Source organism: Haliotis asinina, chromosome 1, assembly GCF_037392515.1.
Source record: "Haliotis asinina isolate JCU_RB_2024 chromosome 1, JCU_Hal_asi_v2, whole genome shotgun sequence".
Lineage (NCBI taxonomy): Eukaryota > Metazoa > Mollusca > Gastropoda > Lepetellida > Haliotidae > Haliotis > Haliotis asinina.
The window spans coordinates 72,186,019-72,212,339 of record NC_090280.1 but is presented as its reverse complement, the minus strand read 5'-3'; the positions used below and the strand labels follow the sequence as shown (position 1 = coordinate 72,212,339).

Below are 26,321 nucleotides of genomic sequence, written 5' to 3'. Positions count from 1 at the left end.
TCAAGGCTGCTGGCTGTCACTTTCTTAGGTTGAGTCTTGACCTGTTTATGACATCAGTCATTGCAAACATTGCATATGTTGCAGAATCACTACAATGAACACATGTACCATAATACTAAGCTTTAAATCATGTTGTATGTGTTTCAGAAAATTCTTCCATTACTTGTATGTCCATGAAGGATGAGCACTCTTGTTACCAAACGGGAATGGTGTGATTATGTGACTACATCGCTGCCTGTCTTGGCTGGTACACTCTGCTGATAGCTGTAAGTACAGTACTCTTGTTACCAATACCTGATCAGCAGAACTTGGCACCAGATTGTTTAACTTGTATAGTTAATGAAGTCCAACTGAACACCATCACATTCATTTATCATGTCTAGATCTGTATCCTGTTGCTGAAGAACCTGAATCTGTAATGTGGGGATGCTGACATTTTAATGATGATGGTTTTGTTTGAATTCTAGCATGTAAGTCAGCGGGATGAAATTTCCTTCTTGTGAAAACAACTTACAGTTTCCTAAGAGAGGTGTAATACAGAAATTTCGTCAAAATCTTGGAATGATACATTTTGAATTGATGCATATCATGATATGCTATCTTTAGTTATTTTCTTTAAGAATTAAATTTTGATAGCAAGTAGCAGTGCAAATTTTTACATAATCATCAATTTTCTAGTAAAATTATCAATTTTAAGGTCAATGATACATGTCAAGATACGAAGGAAAGTATTGATATATTTATTGTCAGATATAGTATCATGACTATTGATACTATGATATATTGTGATAACACTGTTTTGGGTCCCAATCCACATAGTGTTCATAACGTTATGACCTGTTGTAATTTCACAGTTTACAACAGACTTGTGAATGTCATGGCACTACGATCGTTTTGTGGATGAGGATCCAGCTGTGAAACATCTGTGGAAGCATTGAAATGGCTTTTGGTTCTCTGGAAGAGATCAGAGTTGACTATTGGGAGGGTATTGCTTTAAGTCACATGGGTAACTTACAAACATTTAAACTGGTGCATGGCAATAATTATGTTAGTAGTAGGTGCACAGTAATATTATTATTATTAATAATAATATACTAATAATAATGATAATCGTGATGATGCAGTTGTTCATGAATATATAGTAAAGATATGTGGTTGCCCTGTATTTCAGTAACAAGCATACAAACTGTTCTGGAAAATGAACAAGTGGAGATAGTTTTATGCTATGACTGTAAACTTCTAGTCTTTCACGTTATCTATGTTTAACATTCTCAAACAGGATACACAGGGTTACTTCCCTTTATCTGCAGTGTAATCAAGGGCAGTTTGTCCTTTGGCTGGATCTGGACTGACGGATAGTCCCAGAAATAGAGCTATCTGATTTAATATTGTGTATCTGTGAAAAAAACAAAAATTCCATCATAAGCCTAAACAGATTTTTAGTTTCAGTGCTGAGGCAATCTAGGCTTGCCCAATCATTCTAGAGTTGAGTTGGTCTTCTTTTTAGTATCTCTAATGTCTGCCTGGCAGGATTATGTGGAATGTTGATTATATTGTAGATATTAATGGCATTTCATGTATGTTGATGTGCTGGCAACATGTACACACAATCGCTGCTGTAGAGTACATGTGACACTCTACCAGGCATGTCATGAGCACAGTTGAATACAACCTGCTGTACAACATGTGTCAATCGTCTTTCTGCTGAAAGCAAGCTATGTTTTCAGTTAATGCAAATACATGGAGAAAGTGTGTAGTGAAAGCAGTGTTGATGATGATACAGTTCCTGTCTATCATCTATTTCCTCACAGAATTAAACACATGGCCAGTATTCTGAAACATTAGGAACAGTTAACCCATAATGTTCAATTGAGAAATGCCTTGTTGAATCACTGTCATTCTACCTTTCTGAAGTATTTTAGTATCTGTATGGATGTGATTTGAAAACTGTTATTAGCATGATTAGACCTGACATTTGCGTACCATGGATCAGCTTTCCCTACCCTGAAAGTAGAGTGTTGTGAGAAGGCCTACATCTAGTGTATATCTCTCTGGAGGCTATCTGCCGTGTGGTCCTATCAGTGTCTGACATCTGGACTTCACACTCCCAGGAGAATCAATGCATGTTTGAGAATCAATGCTGAACATGCAGTGGCTGTTGTGTCAGTTACACATAGGACTCATTCCTCATCAATTTACTAGCAAGCTTGAACTCAACATAGGTATGCTAAATCATAATGTGTTTTTTTAGGCAATATGCTGCTGTGATCAGTTTGTAGAGAAAATGTAGTTGAAGTGATAGTGTACGGGGTGAACTGTACACTCATTCTGTACATGTTGCCAGCTTCCTGTGGTAGTTATGTATAGCGACAGGTTGTGATTGATTCAGTTGTGTTGTCAGAGCCTTTGCTGACTAATATGTCATTACCATTATTTTTGCAAACAGTGAAACACAGTTGTTCCTCTGTTGTTTAGTACACTGAGAACATTTTGTAATGAACTGGGGACGGTACATTTCCTACTGTACATATACAATTCAAGTTGATATGGTTTAAATGAGTAAATCCAGCATGATGTTTTTGCCTTAGAATTATAAATGACTTATTGCAATGGTTGAGAAACAAGAATTATAAATGACTTATTGCAATGGTTGAGAAACAAGAATTATAAATGACTTATTGCAATGGTTAAGAAACAAGAATTATAAATGACTTATTGCAATGGTTGAGAAACAAGAATTATAAATGACTTATTGCAATGGTTGAGAAACAAGAATTATAAATGACTTATTGCAATGGTTGAGAAACAAGAATTATAAATGACTTATTGCAATGGTTGAGAAACAAGAATTATAAATGACTTATTGCAATGGTTGAGAAACAAGAATTATAAATGACTTATTGCAATGGTTGAGAAACAATTTCCAAGTTTACTGACAGGATAGGAGGCAGTTGGGTAGCCTAGTGGTTCAAATGTTTGCTTGTCACACTGAAGATCAGGTTTGATTCCCCACATGGGTACAATGTGTGAAACCCATTTTAGGAGTCCCCTGCCGTGAAACTGCTGGAATATTGCTAGAAGTGGCGTAAAACTTAACTCACTTACCGATACTCACTAAGCACTGATAGTATACAATTCGATTAGACTGTAAGACTTTAATTATGATGAGAAAAGGGAAGAATTTTATTCTGTAATTCCGGATGATTTAGATCTATATTTTATTCCATTGTCTTCAAAATATTGATAATGCCAATATTCCAGCCTTGTGACAAGCATACCCTTAGTTTTTCTAGAAATCAATCAAACAAAGAGATAAGTGAAATAGCATAACCAACATATGGCTGATCAAATTGTGGAGAACCAAGGTTATTAGCCATGTGGGAAATCACAAGGTTTATGTAACCAAATGAATGTGAGGATTCTTTCTGGTCCGTCAACAGCAGTGTGCAGGACACAAGTGGTGTGCTTTTCACTGAATCTGCCATGTGTCCTTGGGGTTCACCATCATGTTAATTTCCTACCTTAATCTTTTGAGGAAACCCCTATCTTTTAATAAAACCTGCTTATTTCCACAAATTTTAGATGAGGCAATTACGACAGTTTCGGCTGTTGAATTGTCGACTGTTGTCCATGATGTTGGGACAATGACCTTCTAACATGTAGCTAGTGATATTTGCTCTGTTGACTCAGAACGAGGAGAATTTGTCATGTATTTGCCCGTATTTGGAATCCAGGACCTCTCTCCTGCTGCCTGATGGGTGTAACACGCCTTTTAAACACTTGTGCTAACTTGGTGTTGTGATGTTTCTACCCACTGAGTACATTGTTCAAGCAAGCCTGTCGTATCACCTCAGTTGTTACTGCATCTCATTCACACTGTTTATTCCTCTGGCCAAGAGGAGGATGCCCAGATTTACAGGCTTTCTTTCCTCGCCTGGAAAAGTACATGAGGATGTTGCTTATTAATGTTGATTCAGTGCATAAGACTTAATGGAGGTAAACCGCTGGAAGAATGTCTTCTTGTTGGCATTGGAAAGATTTATGGACTCTTGTCTTTTTAAATACCTTGTTTGACATTCAAGTCTGTTCCTGAATTAGAAACTGTAGCTCAGCATGCTAAAATCCATTTTGTGGTTGAATGCTGACCCCTTTAAATGAATCATTGAATGAAAGCTGTACATTGATGTGATGCTATCCAGCATTATTTTATGGGCGTATGATGTACCAAAGCGTGTTGTTGAGTGGATCACCACATAAAACAACAGAATGACATCATGTACACTGTTATCGGCAAGTCTTGCCACCAGCGTCTTACCTGCCTACCTACCAGCTGTCTATCTGTGGAGAAATGATAAAGTAGGAGACGGAAGGTAAAGCTGCAACCCCCCACCTCTAGCTACTACTGTTTCCTGGTTACACCTTGCTCACGTAGCCAAGATTAATGGCTTTTAAAAATTGAATTTCACCTTGTTAACCTTGAGCTTGAGGGAAATGAACCAAGCTGATTTGTAGTCTGCCTCATGCAATATGAACCAGAATTCAAGGCTATGAAGGTAGATGTGGAAAAGCAATCTCGGTTGTAACTGAGCCCTGTCTCCCGCCGTCCAGTCACAAATGGTCTGACTCAGTTTGTGTCACAGAATGTTGGTTTTTTCTCTGAGACAGATTCAACTGAAATAGGAGAAGTGTTGCATCTGGAATAGATGTTTGTATCCTTAAGATATTTTGTGAAAGGAAATGTGAACAATATTTCAAGGATGGATGTGGTGAATTATTGTGATCAACAGCCTGTTATTTTATGGTGATGGAGACTGTGTGATAGTATTGCGTGACCATGACTCATCTATGACAGTGCAACATTGTTTAGAAAATTGTCATTATCTACCTCCAACAATGCGTGGCAATATTTGACATGTTGACAAAGATATGTCATTTAATGGTCCATCCTGGTATGGACAAATGATAGGTGGTACAGAAGTGCAGCCAATATATCCCAGACGTGAGGAATGTACGGATGATATTTCCCCTCCTAAACCTTGGACAACACTCTGGTAAAGGAAGCCCCCTCTTGACAGGATCTTCCTTTGGCAAAGTGCTCCTGTGTGATTAGCAAGGAGACTCAAGCCAAATTCTTCCACACAACATTTGGTTGAATCAACTTAACCGTTATCATGAGACAGGTTGACAGGGATATAAGGATGGATGTAATTCATGGCTGTATCCCTGGTGAGTAAATCATGTTGAGTGATAGCCTTTTGTGTTGTATTTATGCATATTGAAGGGTCTTAAAATGTTAGCCTTGACAAGATGTGTAGAGTAGTGCAGAAATTGTGAAAATTTGATCTTTAAAATTATTGGATATGGACAACCACTTATAATTGCAAAACATGTAAATGAATGTATTTGATGTTTCTTTTTTTATATATTGTACCTGTGTGTGCCTGTGTGTTTATTATGTTGTGTGTGCAGCTCCAACTGTCCTGCCTGTGTTTAGTGAACTTACAGTTTCTTGATATTTATCGTGAAGTAGTCTAAGATATGGTGTTTAATTTTGAAAAAGTTTTTCTGTTTAACAATGTCAAGGAATGTTCTAAATTATACTGTCATGTAAATTAAGTCTTTATTAGAACATCATATGAATTAGTTCTTTTTCTTAACATCAAGTAAAATAATTCTTTGTTAAAATATCAAGTAAATTATCTAGTGCATTAGTAAAGTGTGTGTTTAGGGATAAACACCATAAAATCATGCAAAATATGGGGATACACATATTTCAGTTGCAACTATTTATTTGGGAAGCCTCAAGTCATAATTATGATTCATAGTAATAAACCAAGAAAAACAAATGGCTTCATCTTAACAGAAAGCTGGTATTTTTTCCACACAGAGCCTAAGATATGCTGGAGTAGATGCCATTGTGACAAATAAATACATACCAAATATTACTGTAGATAAGCTGATAACTTGATTATCAGTATCATAATGGTATTTTTTTATATTGTTTCTTATTGGTCACCAGAAAAGTTTTGAATAAGTCCATCAGTCTATATTTACTGTTGACACATCTGGATAAGCTAGCAGTACACATAGACAAATCTCTTATGCCACATTTTTGTAAATCAGTTGTTGTCAAGGAATATTGATTGTAATGTAACTAATAATAATTTCTTAATAGATGTTTGCCAGTCTAGATATAAAGGAATATTATGTAAGGAGAAGCAGTTTGGCCTACAAAATCAACACTACTATCATTGTGAGGCCAACAGTCACCTAACATAATACGAAGGGATTGTCCTGGACCTCTTAGAACACAGGCAGCCATTTGATGTTGAAAACTGTGTTGAATACAATAATGGCAGACTCACATGACAGTAATGTCTCTATTGATATTTCTTCACATATCACTATGTGTTGGCCTTGTTTAATTTTTTGTTGTACAGTAAACACTTCTAAGCAAGAAAACCGAACTTGTCTAATTAATGATTTGTTCAAAATTAAATGGGTATTTTTTTGTAAATAATTGATATTGATAAAAAAAACATTTTTATGACAATCTTCTCACTTTTAAACTCTTTTCATCAGTTGTAAGTGAAAATAACCATGGTTATTCAATATTTGAAACATATCATCAAAAGGATCAATGAAACAGCAATGCTGCATGCATACTTACAGAAGAGATTTTAGTATTCCACCTGTAGAAAGACATCAGAATCTGATAGATGTGGGTTTGACAGTTTTAGCTTTCAACTTGGAGTATCTATCAGGAGTCGAATCTGATCATTTACTAGAACATTGGATGATTGTTGTGTTAAAATGCTGTGTACATGTACAAGAATGATAGAGATAGACAAGAATGTCATAAATGGTTAGGAAACTATGAAAAATGAAAAATATCCTCATGTCCTCAAGGTACTATATTCTTAAAGAACCAATAAGCTATTTTCGAAGCAGGGTGTGTGTGTGTGAAGTGTGTGGAGGGGTTGTACTCTTTGGTTAATTAATACTGAGCAGTTAAAAGTTGTTTCAATCTCACCCGCCAATGAAACCCAGACAGGTTACGTAACTCAGCTGCCAGAGCCATGCAGCAAGCCGGAAGTGACATAGTGTGAGGAAGGATTTTCAGTTAGTTGTATATGAAGTGTTTAACGAGCTCATCATTTTTGCTGATTTCTTGACATCAACAAAGACATGCCAATATTTGCGTTGCTGTCAATTGCACCCAGGGGTTGGGTGATGGTGTCACCATGTACAGATTTTCACCAGCCCCTGAAGCTCATGCTAAATGGGTTATGTTTGTGAATGTGAAGTGCGTGTTGTGGAAGCCTCTAGTATATAATAAAGCAGATGGCTTGACTCCTACCTCACGTTTCAAGATAGAAATGCTATTCAAAAGTTGTAGTAAATGATTGATGACAAAATGATTTTGCATGACACAACTTTAATATAAAGATTTCTTCCTACGAAGAGAGATTGTGGTGAAAGTGACAATTATACTGTAAGTAGCATCATATTGGCACCCATGTTGCTTCAAAGAGTGAAATTGTTATTCTTTAAGTAATGTCATGCAAAATCCTATTGTCCATCAATCAAATACATATTTTGTTACCAGTAGAAAGTAATTTTGATTTTTATAACTCAGTGAAAACAAACCTATATAGCATTTATTCTTAGACTGGCTGACAGGGCGGTACCATTTCTAAAAATCGTGAGGCGACAGGCTACAGTCAGTTCAAGAATCAATTTGATTATGATTTGTTTTCATCAAGCTAGAAAGTCAAAACTACTTCATACTCCTATTTAAATATGTATTTGAATCATGAGTGGAAGAATTTTGCTTGAGACAGCTTGTAAATTACAACAAAAACATTTATAACTGTTACGCCAACAAGCAATTTTGACAGAATTTTAACTTGAATGCTAGGCAAAGCAGTGGCAAGATTTAATGACAGAATATTGTGAAAACGTGAAGTTGTCATTTTTCACAATTGTTGTTACGATATCAAACTTAGACAATCTTATAATCATTCACCCCCAGAGATGTACATGAAATCTTCAGCGGACACCAACAGATAGCAGTGACATGTTGAAGTGTATCACATTTTTAGTTCAGACTGTTTAGGGATCTGATACAATTAACTCTATTGCCTGATATGTATATTCTTACTCTGTAGACCATCCATGAAACCATGGTCAGTGTGTAAAGCTTATTTCTGAGAAGCAACACAAATCTTACTGTTGATTACAGGCTATCTATTGGCACTTTCATAGGCCTGTGTCTAGTCTGTTGTCATCAGTCCTCACTGACCAAATCATTTGCCAGTCATCTAACCTAATCAAGAGAGCTAGATAATATTCTTCTTATTACCCTCGAAGTATTCAAGATCTAGGTGGTTGATATTTTTAATAAATTTAAGCAGATATCTTTCACTTTGTCCTCTTCAGAGACGTCAGTAAGCAGTGTCTACTGCAGACACATCATGCTTCACCTGATCAGTTGAAAATAACATTAATTTATGAGTCACAGTCAGAATGAACTGCCTGAGTATCCACAAGATATTGTGTAGACACAGACAAACAATCACTCGTTATTGTCAAGTGTGTCTGATATGCATTTTAGGTAATTAGATGTGTCTAAGCCTATAATGCAAGTGTTTCCAACGGAGGTTTGTGGTGTTATGTTGGAGAAATAACCCTTTCACTCAAGATTTATCACATGGACTCAATCAGAGGATGTAATGGTACATCTCAAACATGCAGTTTAGTTTCCATCTCATGCCATTTGACCTTTACAAAAAATGGAAATGACTTCAGATTATTGTTTTCATTATGTTGTTTGTAGAGGATAAATGTCACTGACAGATATGTACCCCAGGTTACTTTCTGTATTCAAAAATGTACCCTAGCCAAAGTAAATATACAGAAATGTACCCACGGTACCCTAAACAGCAGACGAGTCCACTTTTCCAAAGCAAAACCAAAACCGGTTTGTGGTGTTGTTCCAGATCGCCTGACTTCGAGTGCTTTCTGGGCATTAAATATTGTTTTATTAGCCTTGTTTTCTAACGCAATCGAATACAGAGCCGATATTTTACAAGCCAGAGAAAGGCATGTTGTTGTTCCTGACAAACACGTACTGCCATGCTGCATTTTCACCAGACAGGAATAAAAGTATGCATTTGAGAAACCGGTTCAGCACTGATTCCGATGCAGAATGGGATCATCGTAGGATACAATTCTGTACATTTACTTTGGTGAGGGTACACTTCTGTATGCAGAAAGGTACCTGCGATAGTTTCATAGTAATCTTTCTACATAGATAACCTATGAACTGTAAATTTTTGTAGGTAAATACTGAAGTGAGTCTGTGTATGAGAAATGGGATGCCTGCATCAAATTATGCCAATATCCGGCATAGAAGTTATTTCATGTTCACATCATCAGAATAAGGTACATGTCTTTTATATTACAGCCTTAGATAGGACCACTGGTCATATAACAGCAGCTGTCTAAACAGCCGTGATAACACACATTGGTGGGTGGAGAGCTTCTCATGTCAGTTTATAGCTGTCACAGCTTGTTGTAAATCACTTGATCTGTGTTTCAAAGCCTGGTTTTGCTCAACATACATAGTCAGTTGGTGGGATGAACAGAACTACTCATAAAACTAAATTGGTTTACATAAATTGTAAGATGAATTAGCAGAGAATATTTTGTATTGAAATATGTGGTTGAAGAAATAGTTTTCAGGAATGCATGCCTTTTTTGACTGAGGTCACATCATGGCGCTCGCTGCCAGTCCATGTGAGGTATGTAGTGCCTCCAGCTGGGATTACATGCTTTACAGTTATGCAGGACCATGCATGCCGTGACAATCACCTATCTCTTTGTCGTACACAAGTGTGACTTGTAGCGAATAACATGGGTTAATCAAGCCAAAAACTTCTTTCATGTATTTCTGTCGCCCAAAACAAACACTCTCTTTGCAGAACACAGCAACATTTTGTATGTCACAACACTATACAAGTTTGCCTTAATCTGTTAGCTTGACGATTTGAAAATCATCAGCTGTTTTGTCAAATCAGCCTTTGGAACCTCTGAAATAGCTCTTTTTCTCTTTTATGAAATGTTGACATTCAAAGTTGTTTTCACAAGGTTATGTTTATATATATTCATAGACCTTAATCAGGTTGATGAGGTTTATCTGAAAACTGTTCAGATTTGTACATGTATGAAAATTGTAACAAAGCAATATACTTTGTATTTGTTATGTTTCTGCTAGAAATTCTGTACTGGGGCACATTTTCCTGCAGTAGAGAGATGCATTAGCTGACTGTTTCACGGTTCCTTCATCTGCTTAATGATATAAATGCTCATCATCAAAGGGTTCTCCTGCTGACACTGTGGGCCTCTGTCAACCTCTGTCAACAGTTGTACTCTGGCTAAGTATTCAGTGCACACCTAGGTTGTCTCATGCACTCAGTATATGTCAATGCTCAAGTACATTATAAGGCCAAGTACATTATAAGGATATGTGTGTGTCTTCCTGACAAGAGATCCCTCAGGTCACTGTTTCTGTTTGAGAATTTGAATTAGACAAGTACATGTTATCAGGTGGCCTAAAATAGACACAAACTGCAGAGCTTCATAGATGTTCATTCATTCAAAGCAGCTGGTTTCCATTTCATTAAGACTGCTGTGATAAGCTGTTTATGATAAGCTGGATTAGGATTCACTTCAAGGAAAGTGCTGTTTGACGGCAAGTGTTGCTAAGGTCTTCACTGGGACAATGTGTACTAGACAGGAAAGAACAGCAGAGAGAAAAAAAAACTAAGGCTGAACTGGCCAAGCCTTTATGTACAGAGGCAATGAAAGAAGGGACGTAAATGACTTGTGTTTGCATATTCTTGACCCTTTTGTGACCAGGAATTTTAGATAAGAGACTACACTAACTTGACAGTGGATCTCAGCCAGGGATTACTGTGTGTAGCCGAGGCATGTTGGGTGTAGCAACTTCTTGATTATGTGCTGCTCATATCATGAAACAGGGCACTATGGATTTACTTATTGCCGTTTGATGAGTGTGTACTGATGTTCATTTATAGATTGAACTTTCAAAATGTTTGTTTGATCTGTGGCTACTTCAGGACTGACATTTCAAACAAGCTGAATTGTTCTGTATTGAGGCTGTTATTTAACATAGACTTCACCTATATTTCCTGTTTGACTTGGCCAGTGTTGCTGCACGTGTACAAAGATTGACAGTAATCTCCATGATGGGCTGTCTGTCTTTACCAGCGCAAGATCTTCCAGGATTTGTAGACTCCTGTACATATGGAGGCTGAACACAGGAGTTATGGAGACATTGAACTGCTTCATGTGACTGTTCACATGCTGTTGAGATAAGTGTGTGCTAGTTTTGCCACTTTTTGCCATGGCATGCTCCAGTCAGGATGCATGTGACATGGTGTACAATTAGAATTCCTGATAATATCTGAAACCGTTGTAACTTACAGGCTGAGATTTTAGAGAAGATTATTAGCTGCTCAAGTGGAAAAGTAACAGTGGACATTTACAATTAGCATAAGAATGAAACGGTCCAAGCTGGACAGTCATCTTTCGCAATTTTCAATTTCTTTTTCAAGCAAAAGGTGTTCTGACTCTGGAAAAGTGTTGACCAGAAGTGTAAAGTATATATCTTCTCCTTGACGGCACCTTCAAGTCATGAGAGGATGGAAAAAAAAAAAGAATTGCCATCAGGATCCTTCTTAATCCTCCAGTTATTTGAGAGCAGATTTATTGTAGCTGCAAGATTTACAGCATACTGGATTACAAGTTAAGGTGTATTAGCAATTATCTGTCCTGGTGTATACATATGATATTACCTGTGGTGAGGTGTGTGTGACTGGGACAGACATGATGGAGCACCTGTGTTTGTACATGTTGGACCTTCTGGTGATAGCTGCACTTGCTGGGGTAAGTGTAATCAGTACAAGTAGGAACCACCTGGTTGTTGCTGCAATAACCATTGTAATCATACACTCACAATATTTATCAAACATATTGCCCTTGATTGTGAGGAAAATAATGTGAGAAGATAATGTCCATGTGATCCATAGCAGTATTCTTAAAAGGTCATGTTCTGGATTCATAATTCTAGATTAGACATAACATTTCAATATTCCCTTGTGTATGAACACTTCCTGTTTATTTTAGATGACTTTCAACAGACATTAATCTTCTCAGCAAAATGAAACATCCTAAATATTTCTTTCCTTATTTGTTGACAATTTGTTGCGTAAGAATGTACTCATGACAACTCATGTCAGTAAGCAGATTTCAAAGGAAATCAGAAAATTCAATACATTACAACTGGTGACATGAAAGGTGTTACTCACCAGCACATGTGAACTTGACATGAGTGTTGGTCATTGTTGTGGCCAGGCTGGTAGGTGTGCTATCTGTCTTGTCTATTACCATGTTGGATATTATCTCCATGCAGTCTACTGGCTGGGTAACATAGCAGAAGCAGTTGATTCAACAAAGGTGTAAGGCTGCTGCATGCTCACTGAGTTTCTTATGGATGAGTTGTACCTGGCTGTCATAAGTAAGGGTCGGTTACTCCCAAGTACACCTGTTTCATTGGATTATTCTATCTTATGTTTGATCAGCACATTGTATAGGTCATCTGAGATAATTCAGGGATCAAAATTATTAGTGCCATTGTGTAGGAAAGCACAGCTAAGATTAAAATAGTTTGGTTAAATTCTTATCTGTGTGCCTTTATGGCACACTTGATTTCTTTGCGAAAGTGCATTTAAGTATGTTTTCACCGTTGTTATCTTTCATGATTTAATATGACATTATGAACAATGACAAATGACAAAGTGTACAGATCATACAGACAACTACTCACCAATGTCTTTTCAAAGTTTGAGGTCAGCAAGTAAACAAAAATACATACTTAGCATTGTTTTGTTAGTGAATGTTACAATACAATTACAACTGAGTGAGTTAGTTTAGTTTTACGTCACACTCAGCATTATTTCAGCTATATGGTGGCGTTCTGTAAAGTAATCAAATCTGGACCAGTGAATCCAATGAATCAACAGCATGAGCATCAATTTTCACAAATGGGAACCGATTACATGTGTCAACCAAGTCAGCGAGCCTGACCTACCAACATCGTTAGTCGCCCCTTGCGACAAGCATAGTCGCCTTTTATGGCAAGCATGGGTTGCTGACGGCCTATTCTACCCCAGGACCTTCACAGGTTCAATTACATCTCTTACATTCACTTCAAGTCATGCAATGTTTTATGTTCAGTTTGATAGACCAAGAATTTATGGCACATGTGAAATTGAAATGGCACTCTTAAATTATCATGACAGTGCCCAGGAGACACTCTTGAAAAAACCTGTATTTCAATCTCTGGATATCCAACAGATCTTCACCTTTTAGAAAATTTAGAATTTATACCGAGTTTTGGTGTGCATGGTATATGACATGAGTTGTGGGAAGGTCCAACTTAAGCACATTCGATGCTGTAATGCTTTGTTATAGCAATAGGTATGTTGTAAGTAATTAACAGATCAGTGGCAAGTGAGCTGCAGCTTGTTATCGATTCATGTTCTGTCAGTGCTAGACAGTGTAATTTGCCACCCATGCATAATTCCTGGTAATGACATAATGTTATTCTAAGATTATGACATCATATTACACTGTTTGTCAAAGACCAAATTAGTCTGAAAAAATTACAGGTCCGGTTATAGGTGTTGAATGGTATTATTATCTAGGGTCAATTTTTAGCATGTGTGAAAGGGACAAATGTTTGACTTAAGAGATTTATCCTTGTGCCATAGGTGATCTCATTATCATTTCCAGGATAGTTGATGTACCACATCCATTGGTCATAGAAACAATCCCTCACACTCACTATTTCCTTTATGATGTTTGTAGGTGCTTTGTCATGTTTTGTCAAGTGAATATGTATCATTACAATGTGATGGTATCCCCTTTACCATGTAAGGCTGGTAAGGTGATTGGTTTTGTTTAGAGTCTATCTGTTGCTGATTTCTAAAGTTATACCATTTTAAATTGATTTTTTCATGCGTAAATCGACTGATGTTCTTAAATTTTTAGTGGTCCTGTGAAAAGATATGCTTGACTTTGACCAGCAGACCAGTGATAGCGTCCCACACTGATGATGACTATGGGAAATTGAAGTTCTTTGTCATATATACAAAGATTCTTATGGCTCCACCCTTTTTCATGTGCCTTATCCAGAATGCAGCCTATGTCAGTTTTATGTGGAAGTAACAACTGGCATCAGCTGACAGTAATGTCAATATATATTTTTATACAAGGACGTAAATCCAGTTTGTAATCTTACTACTGTCAGTAGAGTAAGTTCATTATCTTTCCGTTCATGTTAGATGTGAGATAGTGATTACTTGTACATGTCCTTCCTACTGCTGCTGTGATGTTGGTTCCACCCAAGTGTACAGGCCTGGGTTGGTCCTGCTAGACAGCAGCTACAGTGGCTCATGGAGAAGGCAGTGGCAGAGGCTGGAAATGCCTGCAGGAAAGTGGGTCGTACTTTAGTGGCAACAATTCCCGGCTTGTGACAAGAATGTTGTAGGATTGTTCTGGGGACAGTAGTTCTTCCACCATGTCTGCAAGGAGAAGCGCTAAAGTAGGTGTGATGGAGACAACCAGGAGGACCCCTAAAGTAAGTCAGCAGGTTGGGGAGACAGGCAGGATGGGAGGTGGCGATAGATGTTAAACCTTGGTGCTTGGTGGCGTCATGTCCACAATTAAGATAATGTAACACATTTCCTGGAGATTGGATTGGCAGTAACACTTTTCATAAAGAACAAATCCATTTGTTTGTGGAATTGTTTCAGATCTATTTTAGTTTGATGTAATTTGTGATTTGAAGTAAAGTTTTGTGACGTGTCAGTATGCACTTGGTGACACTGTGAGACCTTTGAACTGATGCATTAAGTGGCGGGGAAATCTAGTGTTGGGAAACAGCACAGAGGTCTGTTTGTGTGGTCAGTAATGAATGAAGGAACTAAGTGTTCCCAGTGTTAAACTAAGTATTGACTGGTATATCACTTTCCTTCCTCATTTCCACATTGTGTTATTGTGTAGTTCATAAAAGAATCAGTCAGTAAGTTACTGCTATGTCATTGCTTATACATGTCTTTAATGATTGTGAGTCACAACAGTTTCAAGTCAATGCTCCCAACTTTATTCTGCACTTGTCATGGTCCAGCGTTTGACTTCATGATTATACTCAAGTGTTGGAGTGACATTTACAGTGGGCTTCACACTGTTTGTTTCCTGTGTGACTGTAATAATTAGGGGACTGTATGTTTCCTCAGTTTTGTTTTTAGTGCCCCTGACTAAAAGTCTGTTTGCATGGCCTACTTCATCAGAAACCACAAGACCAGTGAACCTGAAAAAATACTGGTTCAAATCCAGGGTCCTGCCATGTCACTAAGTTTTATGGAAGAAGCTAAGAGCAACAGTTTTTAAGGTGTTCTTCTCTGATGATGATTGTTAACTATTGACATTATGCTGGTGAGCTGCTCCTATCTGTATACTTAGTGAACAGTTGCTGACTTCACAGTTCTGTACATATTTCACAATATAATACAATTCACAATATTGTACAAGAATTTATGGCACCCCATCCTTGCATAAGAGTGCTGTAGATACATCCCTATCCTTTTCATCACAATGCTGTTGATATATTCCCATCTTTGCATCTCAGCATTGTACATATATCCCCATCCTTGCATCACACGGGATAGAATAGGCCGTCAGCAACCCATGCTTGCCATAAAAGGCGACTATGCTTGTCGTAAGAGGCGACTAACGGGATCGGGTGGTCAGGCTCGCTGACTTGGTTGACACATGATATCAGTTCCCAATTGCGCAGATTGATGCTCATGTTGTTGGTCACTGGATTGTCTGGTCCAGACTAGATTATGTACAGACTGCTGCCATGTGATATAGCTGGGATAGTGCTGAGTGCGGCGAAAAACTAAACTCACTCACTCACTCACTCACCTTGCATCACAGTATTGTACATATATCCCCATCCTTGCATCACAATGTTGTACACGTATCCCCATCCTTGCATCACTGTATTGAAGCATTTCTGGTGTTCCCTTTCATGATATTACTAGAATATTGTTTAAAGCAGCGTAATCACTCACTATAATTCTAAAAAAATCTCTGGACTTGTATTTGAATTTTAAGCACTGCTTTTATGACAACTATTTACACATTCTGATACTTACTTTAAAATCTAAATTTATCGAACCTGTGTAGACTCATGAAGATTTAAAATCAGAGATTAGAGACATGTATCCAACATGCATGCATGTGATGTCAGTGGTTTAGTCCTTGAGACATGCAATACCTTGTTGCATGTGCATTCTGGGAAAGAGAAACAGAGCAAATGAATGCTACACAATACTGTCACTTTGGAAAGCTCAACCCCTGCCCTTGCGATCGTTCAAAAATTAAAAATTAAACAGCTATTGAAACATATAGCATGTCAAGGCTAACGTCTGCACAATGTCATAAAGCCAATTGGATGTTTCATGGGTGAATGTCTCAGTGACAAGTGGCTGCACATTTCCATTGCCACTGGAACACCATTTCTGCACTGGTGAGATGCTACCAGAACACAAATGACTTCGCCAACCGTTTGACAATGTTTACGTCATCACAAGATCAGACCATGACATCCTGCCATACGACCTGTCCTGACACAACGTCATCGACATGCTCGCCGAATGTGGTGCCAAAATCATGTCCGCAGACCCTTGTTTTGGTGGAGAAATGTTGTTTGTACAAATGAGTCCAGGTTTAACATTTCCCATGGTGATAGACGTCAACGTGCCTAAAGACGCTTTGGAGAACGTTATGCACAGGCCTCTGTCTAGGAGAGGCATCACTTTAGTGGTGGTTCTGTGATGATTTGGGGTGGAATAACAGCACACCAAAGAACTCCTTTGGTGATTGTTCAAGGCAGCTTAACTGGTGTGGGCTACAGGGATCAGATTCTTCGACCTGTGGAAATTCCTTTTTTGCAACCTCATGGCCCTAGGTTAACATTCCAGCAGGACAATACCCACCCTCATATGGCAAGGGTAACGCTATGGATTATTTGCAGCACCACAACACTGACTTACTGCTTTGGCCTGGAAATTCACTGGATCTGTCCCTGATAGCACATGTTTGGGACGTCTATGCCGTCTTTCTCATCTGCCAGATAACGTCCTTGAGCTTAAAACAGAACTTGAGAGAATCTGGCATGACATCTCATAAGCCTTCCTTGCATGTTTGGTAGGCTCTATGCGTCATTGATGTGCTGCTGTTCTCAATGGCAATGGTGGACATGCCCGTTATTGAGCTTGTGACATGGTCTTTTGACCCTTGTCCCGCATGTGGACTCATGACGTCATTGTGATTGACTTTTCAATTGAAATTCTTCTGACTTGTTACTGTATCATGATCCCTCCATTATAGTTTATGTGTACCTCTGACATTGTACATTGTTGTCGTGTTTATCAACTGGGATAATATTTTGACAGTGCACAGTTTCTTAATGTGGCTAGTATAGATCATTAGCCCTCATGCATGTAGGCATACCATCAACTTGTCTGTGTATCCTAAGATGTTGTCTATTTTCATGTTTGTATTGAAGTTTTAATTCTACCTTTGATTTAATTGTGAATTAACTGATTATTTTCGGCAAAGACCTGCTTCTGAATATGAGTCCCTATGAGAACACTGCTGTAGTTTCTGGAATTTACTTTAAATTTGTAGTGAAAGAAGCCACCCTATGCTGCTTACTCAGGAAACTAATAATTTCTGAAACAGTTACACATTTTTTCTATTTTATGTCTAATAATATCATCTTCAAATTGAGTTGACCTGTTAAATGTGAATGAACATGTCCCAGGTGAGTTACACTGCAGTGGTTCAGCACTTTTTGCATACAAGTGGATGCATGTGCTTGTTAGTATGCTTCTTTATGTGCAGTAATGAACTGTTATCATAGTAAGTTTGTGTGTGTTTTCAGTGACTGAAATGTCTGTGTGAAACAGCTTGTACATTGTACTGAAGGTGTGAGTGAAAGTGATTTCTGCAGACATCAAAGCTGGGCTTGCCTTGTTTAGCTGTTTCCCTTACACAAGGAATGTCAGGCACAGCCTTCCAGTTTTGAAAAGCAAACCCATACACACCCCTGAAATAATGATGATGTATTGTGGATATGACTCAGCTGGCTGCCATTTACATGTGACATGGCCATGATTTGACATATTTACATGCAGGCCTAGGTAATATGATACATAAGGTAAACTGATTCATGGACCCCAAATTAAATGAACATGGTGTGAGTCATGTATTTATGAAAATTGATGAAGTGATACTGCCCTCTACAAGTTACTAAGTTCTTGCTATGTGCTTTAGGGTTTTTTTGGAAGATGTGATATAAATGTATGTGGACATGTGGGGTACTTACTTCATGTTAGATATACAGACATATGTTGAAGAATGTCTAGATGCAGCTGATCTGGTTGACGTTTTCATCTGAATCAAGTTTCTGTTATACTTACAGATATATTTAATCTTACTAAATATAACCTTAGTTTACTTTTTCTCTGCATTTGATGTAGTCTATATACTGGACTTTTTTTTTCAGGACATTTTTTTCCCGTGTAGTAATTTAAGTTAAAATATTACAGGCTAATATATGTAGGTTTTCATTTGAAGATCACTTATGTCAGCAGGTTTTGTTTTCAATGTGAGGGATAGAATATTTTGATATGCAAGTATGTGTACATGGTATGATATTTCCATGATCATGATGTTAAATTGGTTATCTTGTTGCCATAATCAGGGAATTACTTAAGGTGACAGGCGACATTAAGTGCCTTTATGTACAAATCTCTGCTCTAGCAGGGCAGTTGGGTAGTCAAATGGTTAAAGTGTATTCTTGTCACGCTGAAGTCTTAGTTTACTTCCCCACATGGGCATAATGTGTGAAGCCCATTTCTGGTGTACGCAGTCATGATATCACTTGAATATTGCTGAAACTGTATAAAACCATACTCACTCACTCCCTCAACTCTAGCACACACCATTACAGAGATCTTAATATGCTCCTGCTGTCTGTAACATATAGAAGTGACCAAACCATGTACTTACTCTCTTGCTCTGTGTTGCAGGTTGTCCACACCAGCAGGATGAAGAAGCAGGAGAAGAACAGCTCTGCAGCAAAAGCAGGCTCTGCTTCTAGCTCCACCCCATCTTCCACCACCACACCAGGACAGATGGGGATGAAGCAGTCAAAGTCGGACTCCACCTCACTCAGTTCAAAGAGTCAGGGGAAGGGGTCCTCAAATCTAGCACGCAAGTCCTATCTGAGCAAGAGCCATGAAAACCTTAGCAGCACAAAAAAGAAACTGACACTACCTCCTGAAACTAGTAGACCCAAGACAGCATCTGGAAACTCAAAGCCAGATTCTGCAAGGTCTTCTACAGAAAGGAACAAGGAAAATCTAGCCCTGAAAGAAAAGGAAAAGAATTCAAACTTTGCCAAACCCAAGGCAGGTAAAGCTCCAGTGGCTGCTGGAACTATACGCAAAGCGTCAAGTACACAGTCAATAGACAAAACCTCTGCTGGAATGTCAAGTCAGAAACCGCAGCCTGTTAGTAATAAATCACTGGCAATGAAACGTGCTCAAAGTACTCAGAATGTCAGTAAAGACAAACTGTTGAATAGGAAAAGGACATCTGCTCCAGCAGATGTTATGGCATATAATGCAGAACTGTTAGCTAATTTTGAGAAGGAGAAAAAAAATCTTGAAGCTAGGATATCAGAACTTACTAAACTCACTGAAAGCCGGAAAGCTGAGATTGAGAAATATAAGTATGAGGTGAAGGCACTGAAGGAAATTATTCCTTCACAGAATGTACAAGAGGAGTTGGAGATGCTTCGGAATCAAAACAAGCATCTCCAAGATAGACTGAAGGAGCTTGGTATTCCTGTTGAACAGATCACAGATACAGAAAAGTTATTACTCAAACAGACATTTGGCTCATGTAAATCTATGGGTGATTCTGAGTGTAACCTACCGACAAGTGTAAGCTGTGATAGTTTGTCAACTGATGGTGCTAAGGCAGCTGCTCTGCCTGGACATGTGGGAACACTGGAGAGATCAGCTTCGATGACTGCTTCTGAGCCAGGTTTCTCCTTGGCTGATCTATGTGGAACACCAGATCACCCCTCTGTTCTGTCTCTAGATCCAATGAACTGGGACAAACAGAGCAATAAAAGTCGCGACAGTGATGGACTAAGTGAAATATCAGTTCAGTGCTTGACAGAACGGATTCTTCGTATGGAAGAAACCAACTACTGCACTACTGAAGAACTTCAGGCAACGCTGCAAGAGCTGGGAGACCTACAGGATGCAGTCAATGAGCTGACAGAAGAGAATGAGAGACTTACTGATGAGAAATCTGTTCTACTCGAATCCCTGTGTACCCAGACAGAAAAGCTGGAGACATCAAGGCATCAAGTAGAACAGCTTAAGAGTCTTCTGATTAGTGGCAACCTACCTGAAAAGTCAAGCAGAGAGGCTCATTTAATGGGTTTGTTGAAAAGTGCTCAAGAAGAAAGAGAGGAATTACTGCGCAAACAAGAAGAGATTGCAAATGCGATGCAGTCATTGAGAACAGAATATCGAGAAAACTTGGATGTAATTGATGCCATGCGTGACAAGATTCAACTGAGCGAAGATAAAATCAGCAGCTTGAATGCTGAACGAGAGGCACAGGAACAGAGGATGCTGGAGATAAAGAGTCAAGGGAAAAATAATGAAATTGAGATTCATCGACTCAGTACACTTCTTGAAAATGAGAAGTCTAAAGTTCAAGAACTTGAACAGTTCAGAAAAGTCGTAGATAAATCTGATATGGAAGCTTTGTTAGATAATGCTAGACAGGAGAAAGACCGTGCTGAAGAAAGGCTTGCCAATATTCAGAAATCTCTGGATCACAGTCGTTGTGAAGTTATGAAACTAAAGGAGATAATGTCCACTCGTGATGAAGAGATTAAAGTGGCAAAGAATAATGCAAAGACTCACATAAGTGATCTTGACTATAAGTTGACAAAATTGGAAAAGGAAAGGACAGACATGCAGCAGCAGATGGAGGTGTTACGTGAACACATTGATACTCTGGAGCAAGATTGTGAACGATATCTCGAGGAACAGAAGACCTTTACAGAAAGGATCCAAGAACTCAAGGATGAGCTGAAAAGGACCCTTGACATCAAGTCTGTGGCAGAGGCTCAACTGTATGAAATCAAGAACAAACATGAGGAAGAATCAGAGGAATGGAAGCAATTCCAGAAGGATCTACAGGTTGCTGTTGTCATTGCTAATGATTTCCGTACAGAGACTCAGGAAGGGATGGAGAAAGTAGTAACTGAAAATGCCTCCTTACGTGAAAAATGTAAGCATCTGGAAGCAGAAATCAAACAACTGAGATCTGATCTGGATGCTTCCCGTGCTCATAAAACATTAGAAGAGGAACCTAGTACTCCTTTTTCAAAATCCATTTTCACTTCAGCTGAGCTGAAAGGGAAGATGCTGTCTACTGTGGACAGAGAACTTACAGCCCTGAGAGAAGGAAAAAAACTTGATCCTCGCAGTCAGAATTTGTCTGTGAAAAGTTTGATCCAGTCCATAGAAGATCAAGTGAAAAGTGGCTGCTCCTCTATTCACTCGAGCCTTAATGGCTCCAGAAGGAACTCTAATTCAACAGATGATTCAATTAGTGCTATCCAGGAACTGTTAAAGTCTCCCACCTCACCACAGCCTGAGACCCCATTACAGAGTCCACAAGGGGAATTCCCACTACGATCAGTTTTTCGGAAGGGAAGTGAGAAATCCTCTCCTCATCAGAGACTCTCTGCTTCTGGATTAAATTTCATAGACAAGAGTCCTGGTGATGCACCGAAAACACCACCTGCATTTGGACGTCCAGAGGGAGAGTTCACAAAGGTGTCACCAGCTATTTCCTCCATTCTGCAGAACAGGGGACCACCCCGAAGAAACAGTGGAGCAAAGTGAGTACAAATTAGGCTTTATTTGATGGTCATCTGATTTGTGTATGAAGACTAGCTTTGTACAAAGTGTATTCATTTTAAGGATAGTATGCATGTAGTGAGGGAGTGTGTTTAATTTAACAGTGCTGTCAGCAGTATTCCAACTATATGGCAGTAGTCTGTAAATAATTGAGCCTGGACCAGACAATCCAGTTGTCAACAGCATTTACACCAATCTACGCAATTTAGATACGATGACATGTGTCAACCCAGTCAGCAACCCCAGCCACCTGATCCTGTTAGTCACCTCTTCCAACAAGTATTGGTTAGTGAAGACCAGTTCTAGCCCAGACCTTCACAGGTATAATATGTATGTAAATGGAAGAAAGGACTATGGATGTATTTGTTGACTGTTTACAAAGACTTACAAGTCTAAATATGGTCTTCTATTTGCAATTTAAAAGGAAAACATGCACATGTTTGCATGCATATCTTGAAATTATTTGAATTTTTCTGACATTATAATAAAGTGTGTTTGTAAGTTCTGGGGTTTATACATTTTATGATCTATCAGCACTATTCACTTGGCAAAATGATTGAGTCACATGGGGGAAGCTCCAGGAATTGAACTGTTGACACATACTTGAAGTTCTTATCCATTCAGTGTTCTCAAAAACTGATAAATCAGACGTAATGTGCACTTTATCTTCCTCAGCCAGATACTTAAGCAGGTTATCTCAGACTGTATTCAGTCTTAAGTGAGAGCTTTGGTCATTTTAACATCATTCAATATAAACATGTTAGGTTAAATCAGGTGTTATATTGTTGTTAAATATCCAACAGTGACTGAGGGTGAGCCCCAGTCAGCAATTTTCCAGCTCTATGGTGGTGGTCTGTAATTAATTGACCAGACAGACCAGACAATTCATTGATCAACGGCATGAACATCGATCTACACAAATGGGATACAATGATGTGTCAACCAAGTCAGCAAGTCTGACCACTCATACATGTTAGTTGCCTCTTACAACAAGCGTGAGCTACTGAAGACCAATTTTAACCCACATCTCCAACAGGAATACTGAGTTGAAGATCATAATTATAAACATTTTGTCTTCTGACCTTTCCATAATCATTATGGCTTGCCTGTGTCTTTGGAATATGTGTATTTTGTGAAATCAAAACAATCTCCAAAAGCATGCCAGTATTGGGAAAAAGCATTAGAAGATATTGTACAGTGAAATATTTTACAGACTATATAATGATCTAGGTGTATGTTTGCCATCACTTTTGCTTACTTGAAATATCTGATCTACATTAGTGGTGCAATTATACGGTGTTACATCCATGTTATGGTGTAAAATAACATACTATTCAACAGACTACGTGTGGAGATTCTTTGACTTTAACTTAGTCTGAAATAAGGCTTGAGTTCATTTTAGGACAATCATCATATTGAAAACAAAACCTGGGATATGCATTGCTCATCAACTTAATTTCATATTAGTTTGTTTTGTCTCCCTTACACTAGCTATGATTGAGGACATGCCTGTGCCCAGCCTTTGAGGGCTCTGACACTAAACTAAGTATGTACTGTTTCAGTGTTGATTCGGAGAGGAAAGAGAATGCTGGCAAGGACCCCCTGACGTATCTTGCCAAACAGATGGGAGGATCCAAGCGCAATGCCCTCCTCAAGTGGTGTCAGCAGAAAACTGTCGCATATAGTGTGAGTAGAGTCACTATAGCGTTTGATGAAGGGATGTAACACACTATCTAGTCATGTTTATTGGATGGGTTTTCCTGCCTCCATTGATGCCTGTGTTTGTCCATTTCAGCATGTAGATATCACCAACTTTAGCAGCAGCTGGAATGATGGACTTGCCTTCTGTGCCCTGCTACACTCCTACTTGCCAGAGCGCATTCCATATCAGGAACTCAACTCTGATGACAAGGTAGCTTTCTATGTCAAACAAATAGTCCATACATAACCAAGTATGTGCTTCGTAATACATGTGTGCATTTTGTCACTTCATCAGAGATGGTCAGATGCATCCACATTAGGTTCTTTGTTCTCTGGATGGGTGAGTGAGTTTAGTTTTACACTTTTTTTAGCAATTGTCCAGCAATATGACAGTGACAACAGAAATTGGCTTCACACGTTGTACCCATGTCATGACTTGAAGCCTTTGGCAAGATGAGTGGATGTTTAAATCACCAGGCTACCCCTCCACCCTGTCTTTGCCCACTGTTAAAATCTTTTAGTATATTGACATTTTAACTAAAATTTGTTTCATCTCTGTCAGAGAGACTGAATCATGTTAAAAACTACCAAAAAACAAAAACACTGCCAATAGTATGTTATACTGCTAACAAAATAACATCATAAGATTCATATACTGATAACAGAAAGTGACAGGAGTCTTTGAGGTTCAGAATTGATCAGTTTCCAAACTTTAACTCAAGTTGATTTGATTGATTCTGTTTAAATATGTTTATGTGTTTAAAAGACAATCACAACCTTGCTGTTTTTCCCTTGTCTGCTATACCTCTCTCTGTGGGAACAGGCGTAGCCATGTCACAAACACACAATGTGTGGGTGCATCTAATATGACATGGTTATTTAGCAACCTTCAGTACATGCTACATATTCTGTTTGGGCATGAATGCTAGTCAGAATATGATTTGTAACTTTTTTCCTTTATTGTCATTTGTAGCGACGTAATTTCAAACTGGCATTTGAAGCTGCAGAAAGTGTGGACATACCAACAAATCTGGTAAGCGAACCTGACCATATAGTAGTAATTGAATATTCAAGCTCACTTAATCAGTTACAATGCTGGGGTAATTTTTGCAAATTTGCTGTATGTTTTGTAACAGGGAAAACAGTATATGAAAGTTGGCACAAGCAAAATATTTTTCAAACTGAGTTACAAGAGCTGGTTAGTTTATTGTCTATTTCTTCTTGTTTGGGAGGTTTAACCATGCATATTTTAAGTACTTAATGAACTGTTGTCTTTTTCAGAACATCAATGACATGGTTGCCATGGAGAGGCCTGATTGGCAGGCAATTATGTCCTATGTCACCAACATCTATAAGCATTTTGAATTGGATGGCAAGTCATAATTCACTTGCAGCTACAAGGAATCAAGAGTGATCTCCCTTTATCTAAACTATGCGGACCAATATTGTTATGCTGTGATGTCTTTTTAAATCTATATCTGCTTAAACTAATTAGCATTCACGTATTTCAACACAAATGAGCAAAGAGCAGTAACATGGTGAATTGGAGGTCTATACTTTTTGTCATGTTTGTCAAAATATGCCTTGTCTAGGGACCACCTCTCTATTTAATGTAAGCTTTTACTTGTGATAATCTGTAACCATTAATTTTGGGACACTTCCTTTTTCTTTATTTGGTTTTATTGGATTTATTTTTGAAACACCACAGTAAACTGTTTTGTTATTGTTTTTGTTGCTGCAGTATTATTTTTGAGATGTTGTATTTTAGGTATTATTGCTTCAAACATTCATATTTCAAATTGTATATTATTCAGTGGCTTATATTTTCTGTTATGTGTTTTGACCTTTGAGATTGGTATTATTACATTTTGGTGAATTTGTCCATTCAAATAGGCATATATCTATCTATTAATTTCCCCCTACCAAAGTGTTTGAGTGAATGGTTGTTAAAAATTAAATTTTCAAAACTTGGCTCATATTAAAATATTTTGATTCACTGTACATATGTTGAAAGATTGTAATTCTTGGGTTGCAAAGTAGACATCCAACTGAGCTGGAAGTAAAAGTGCATCTCCCTTTCGTCTGCCTGTATATATTGATGTATATTTATACAAAACACATTCTGTATATACCAACATTGTGTAAGTACACATGCACCTACTTTGATTGTGGATTGGCAGTGGCTGCAGCATACAGTGGCTGTTGATTGTTTGGTGGGTGGAATTCATCAGGGCAAGTGTTGAATATTGTTCTGTTGGTGCCACTCATCAGGACGTGTTGAACATTGAGCAAGTAGTGAATGTTGTTTTGTTGATGGCATTCATCAGAGCAAGTGTTGAATGTTCTGTTGATGCCATTCGTCAGGGCATCGAATGCTGTCATGCCAGCTAGGTCTTCACATAAATCAATTTCTGTATGTATTTCTTGGTGGCTATATTGCTT

At 38.2% G+C, this 26,321-nt stretch overlaps 1 protein-coding gene across 5 annotated transcripts in view; it reads left to right on the top strand.

The window, feature by feature from the left end:
* Nucleotides 1-25,958, top strand: part of LOC137296728 (cytospin-A-like) — a 40,774-nt gene extending 14,816 nt beyond the window's left edge. For 2 of the 5 annotated variants that reach the window (XM_067828589.1, XM_067828596.1), the window contains exons 2-7: nt 148-266; nt 19,254-22,159; nt 23,741-23,864; nt 23,974-24,090; nt 24,853-24,912; nt 25,161-25,958. In XM_067828589.1, coding sequence (XP_067684690.1) covers nt 19,272-22,159; nt 23,741-23,864; nt 23,974-24,090; nt 24,853-24,912; nt 25,161-25,262 — 3,291 coding nt within the window. In that variant the 5' untranslated portion in view covers nt 148-266; nt 19,254-19,271 and the 3' untranslated portion in view covers nt 25,263-25,958. Of the gene's footprint in view, nt 1-147; nt 267-4,555; nt 5,227-10,752; nt 11,974-14,557; nt 14,729-19,253; nt 22,160-23,740; nt 23,865-23,973; nt 24,091-24,852; nt 24,913-25,160 lie in introns of those variants that run through there. The other 3 variants (XM_067828580.1, XM_067828573.1, XM_067828565.1) reach the window with 3 other exon arrangements.
* Nucleotides 25,959-26,321: the final 363 nt, after the last annotated feature.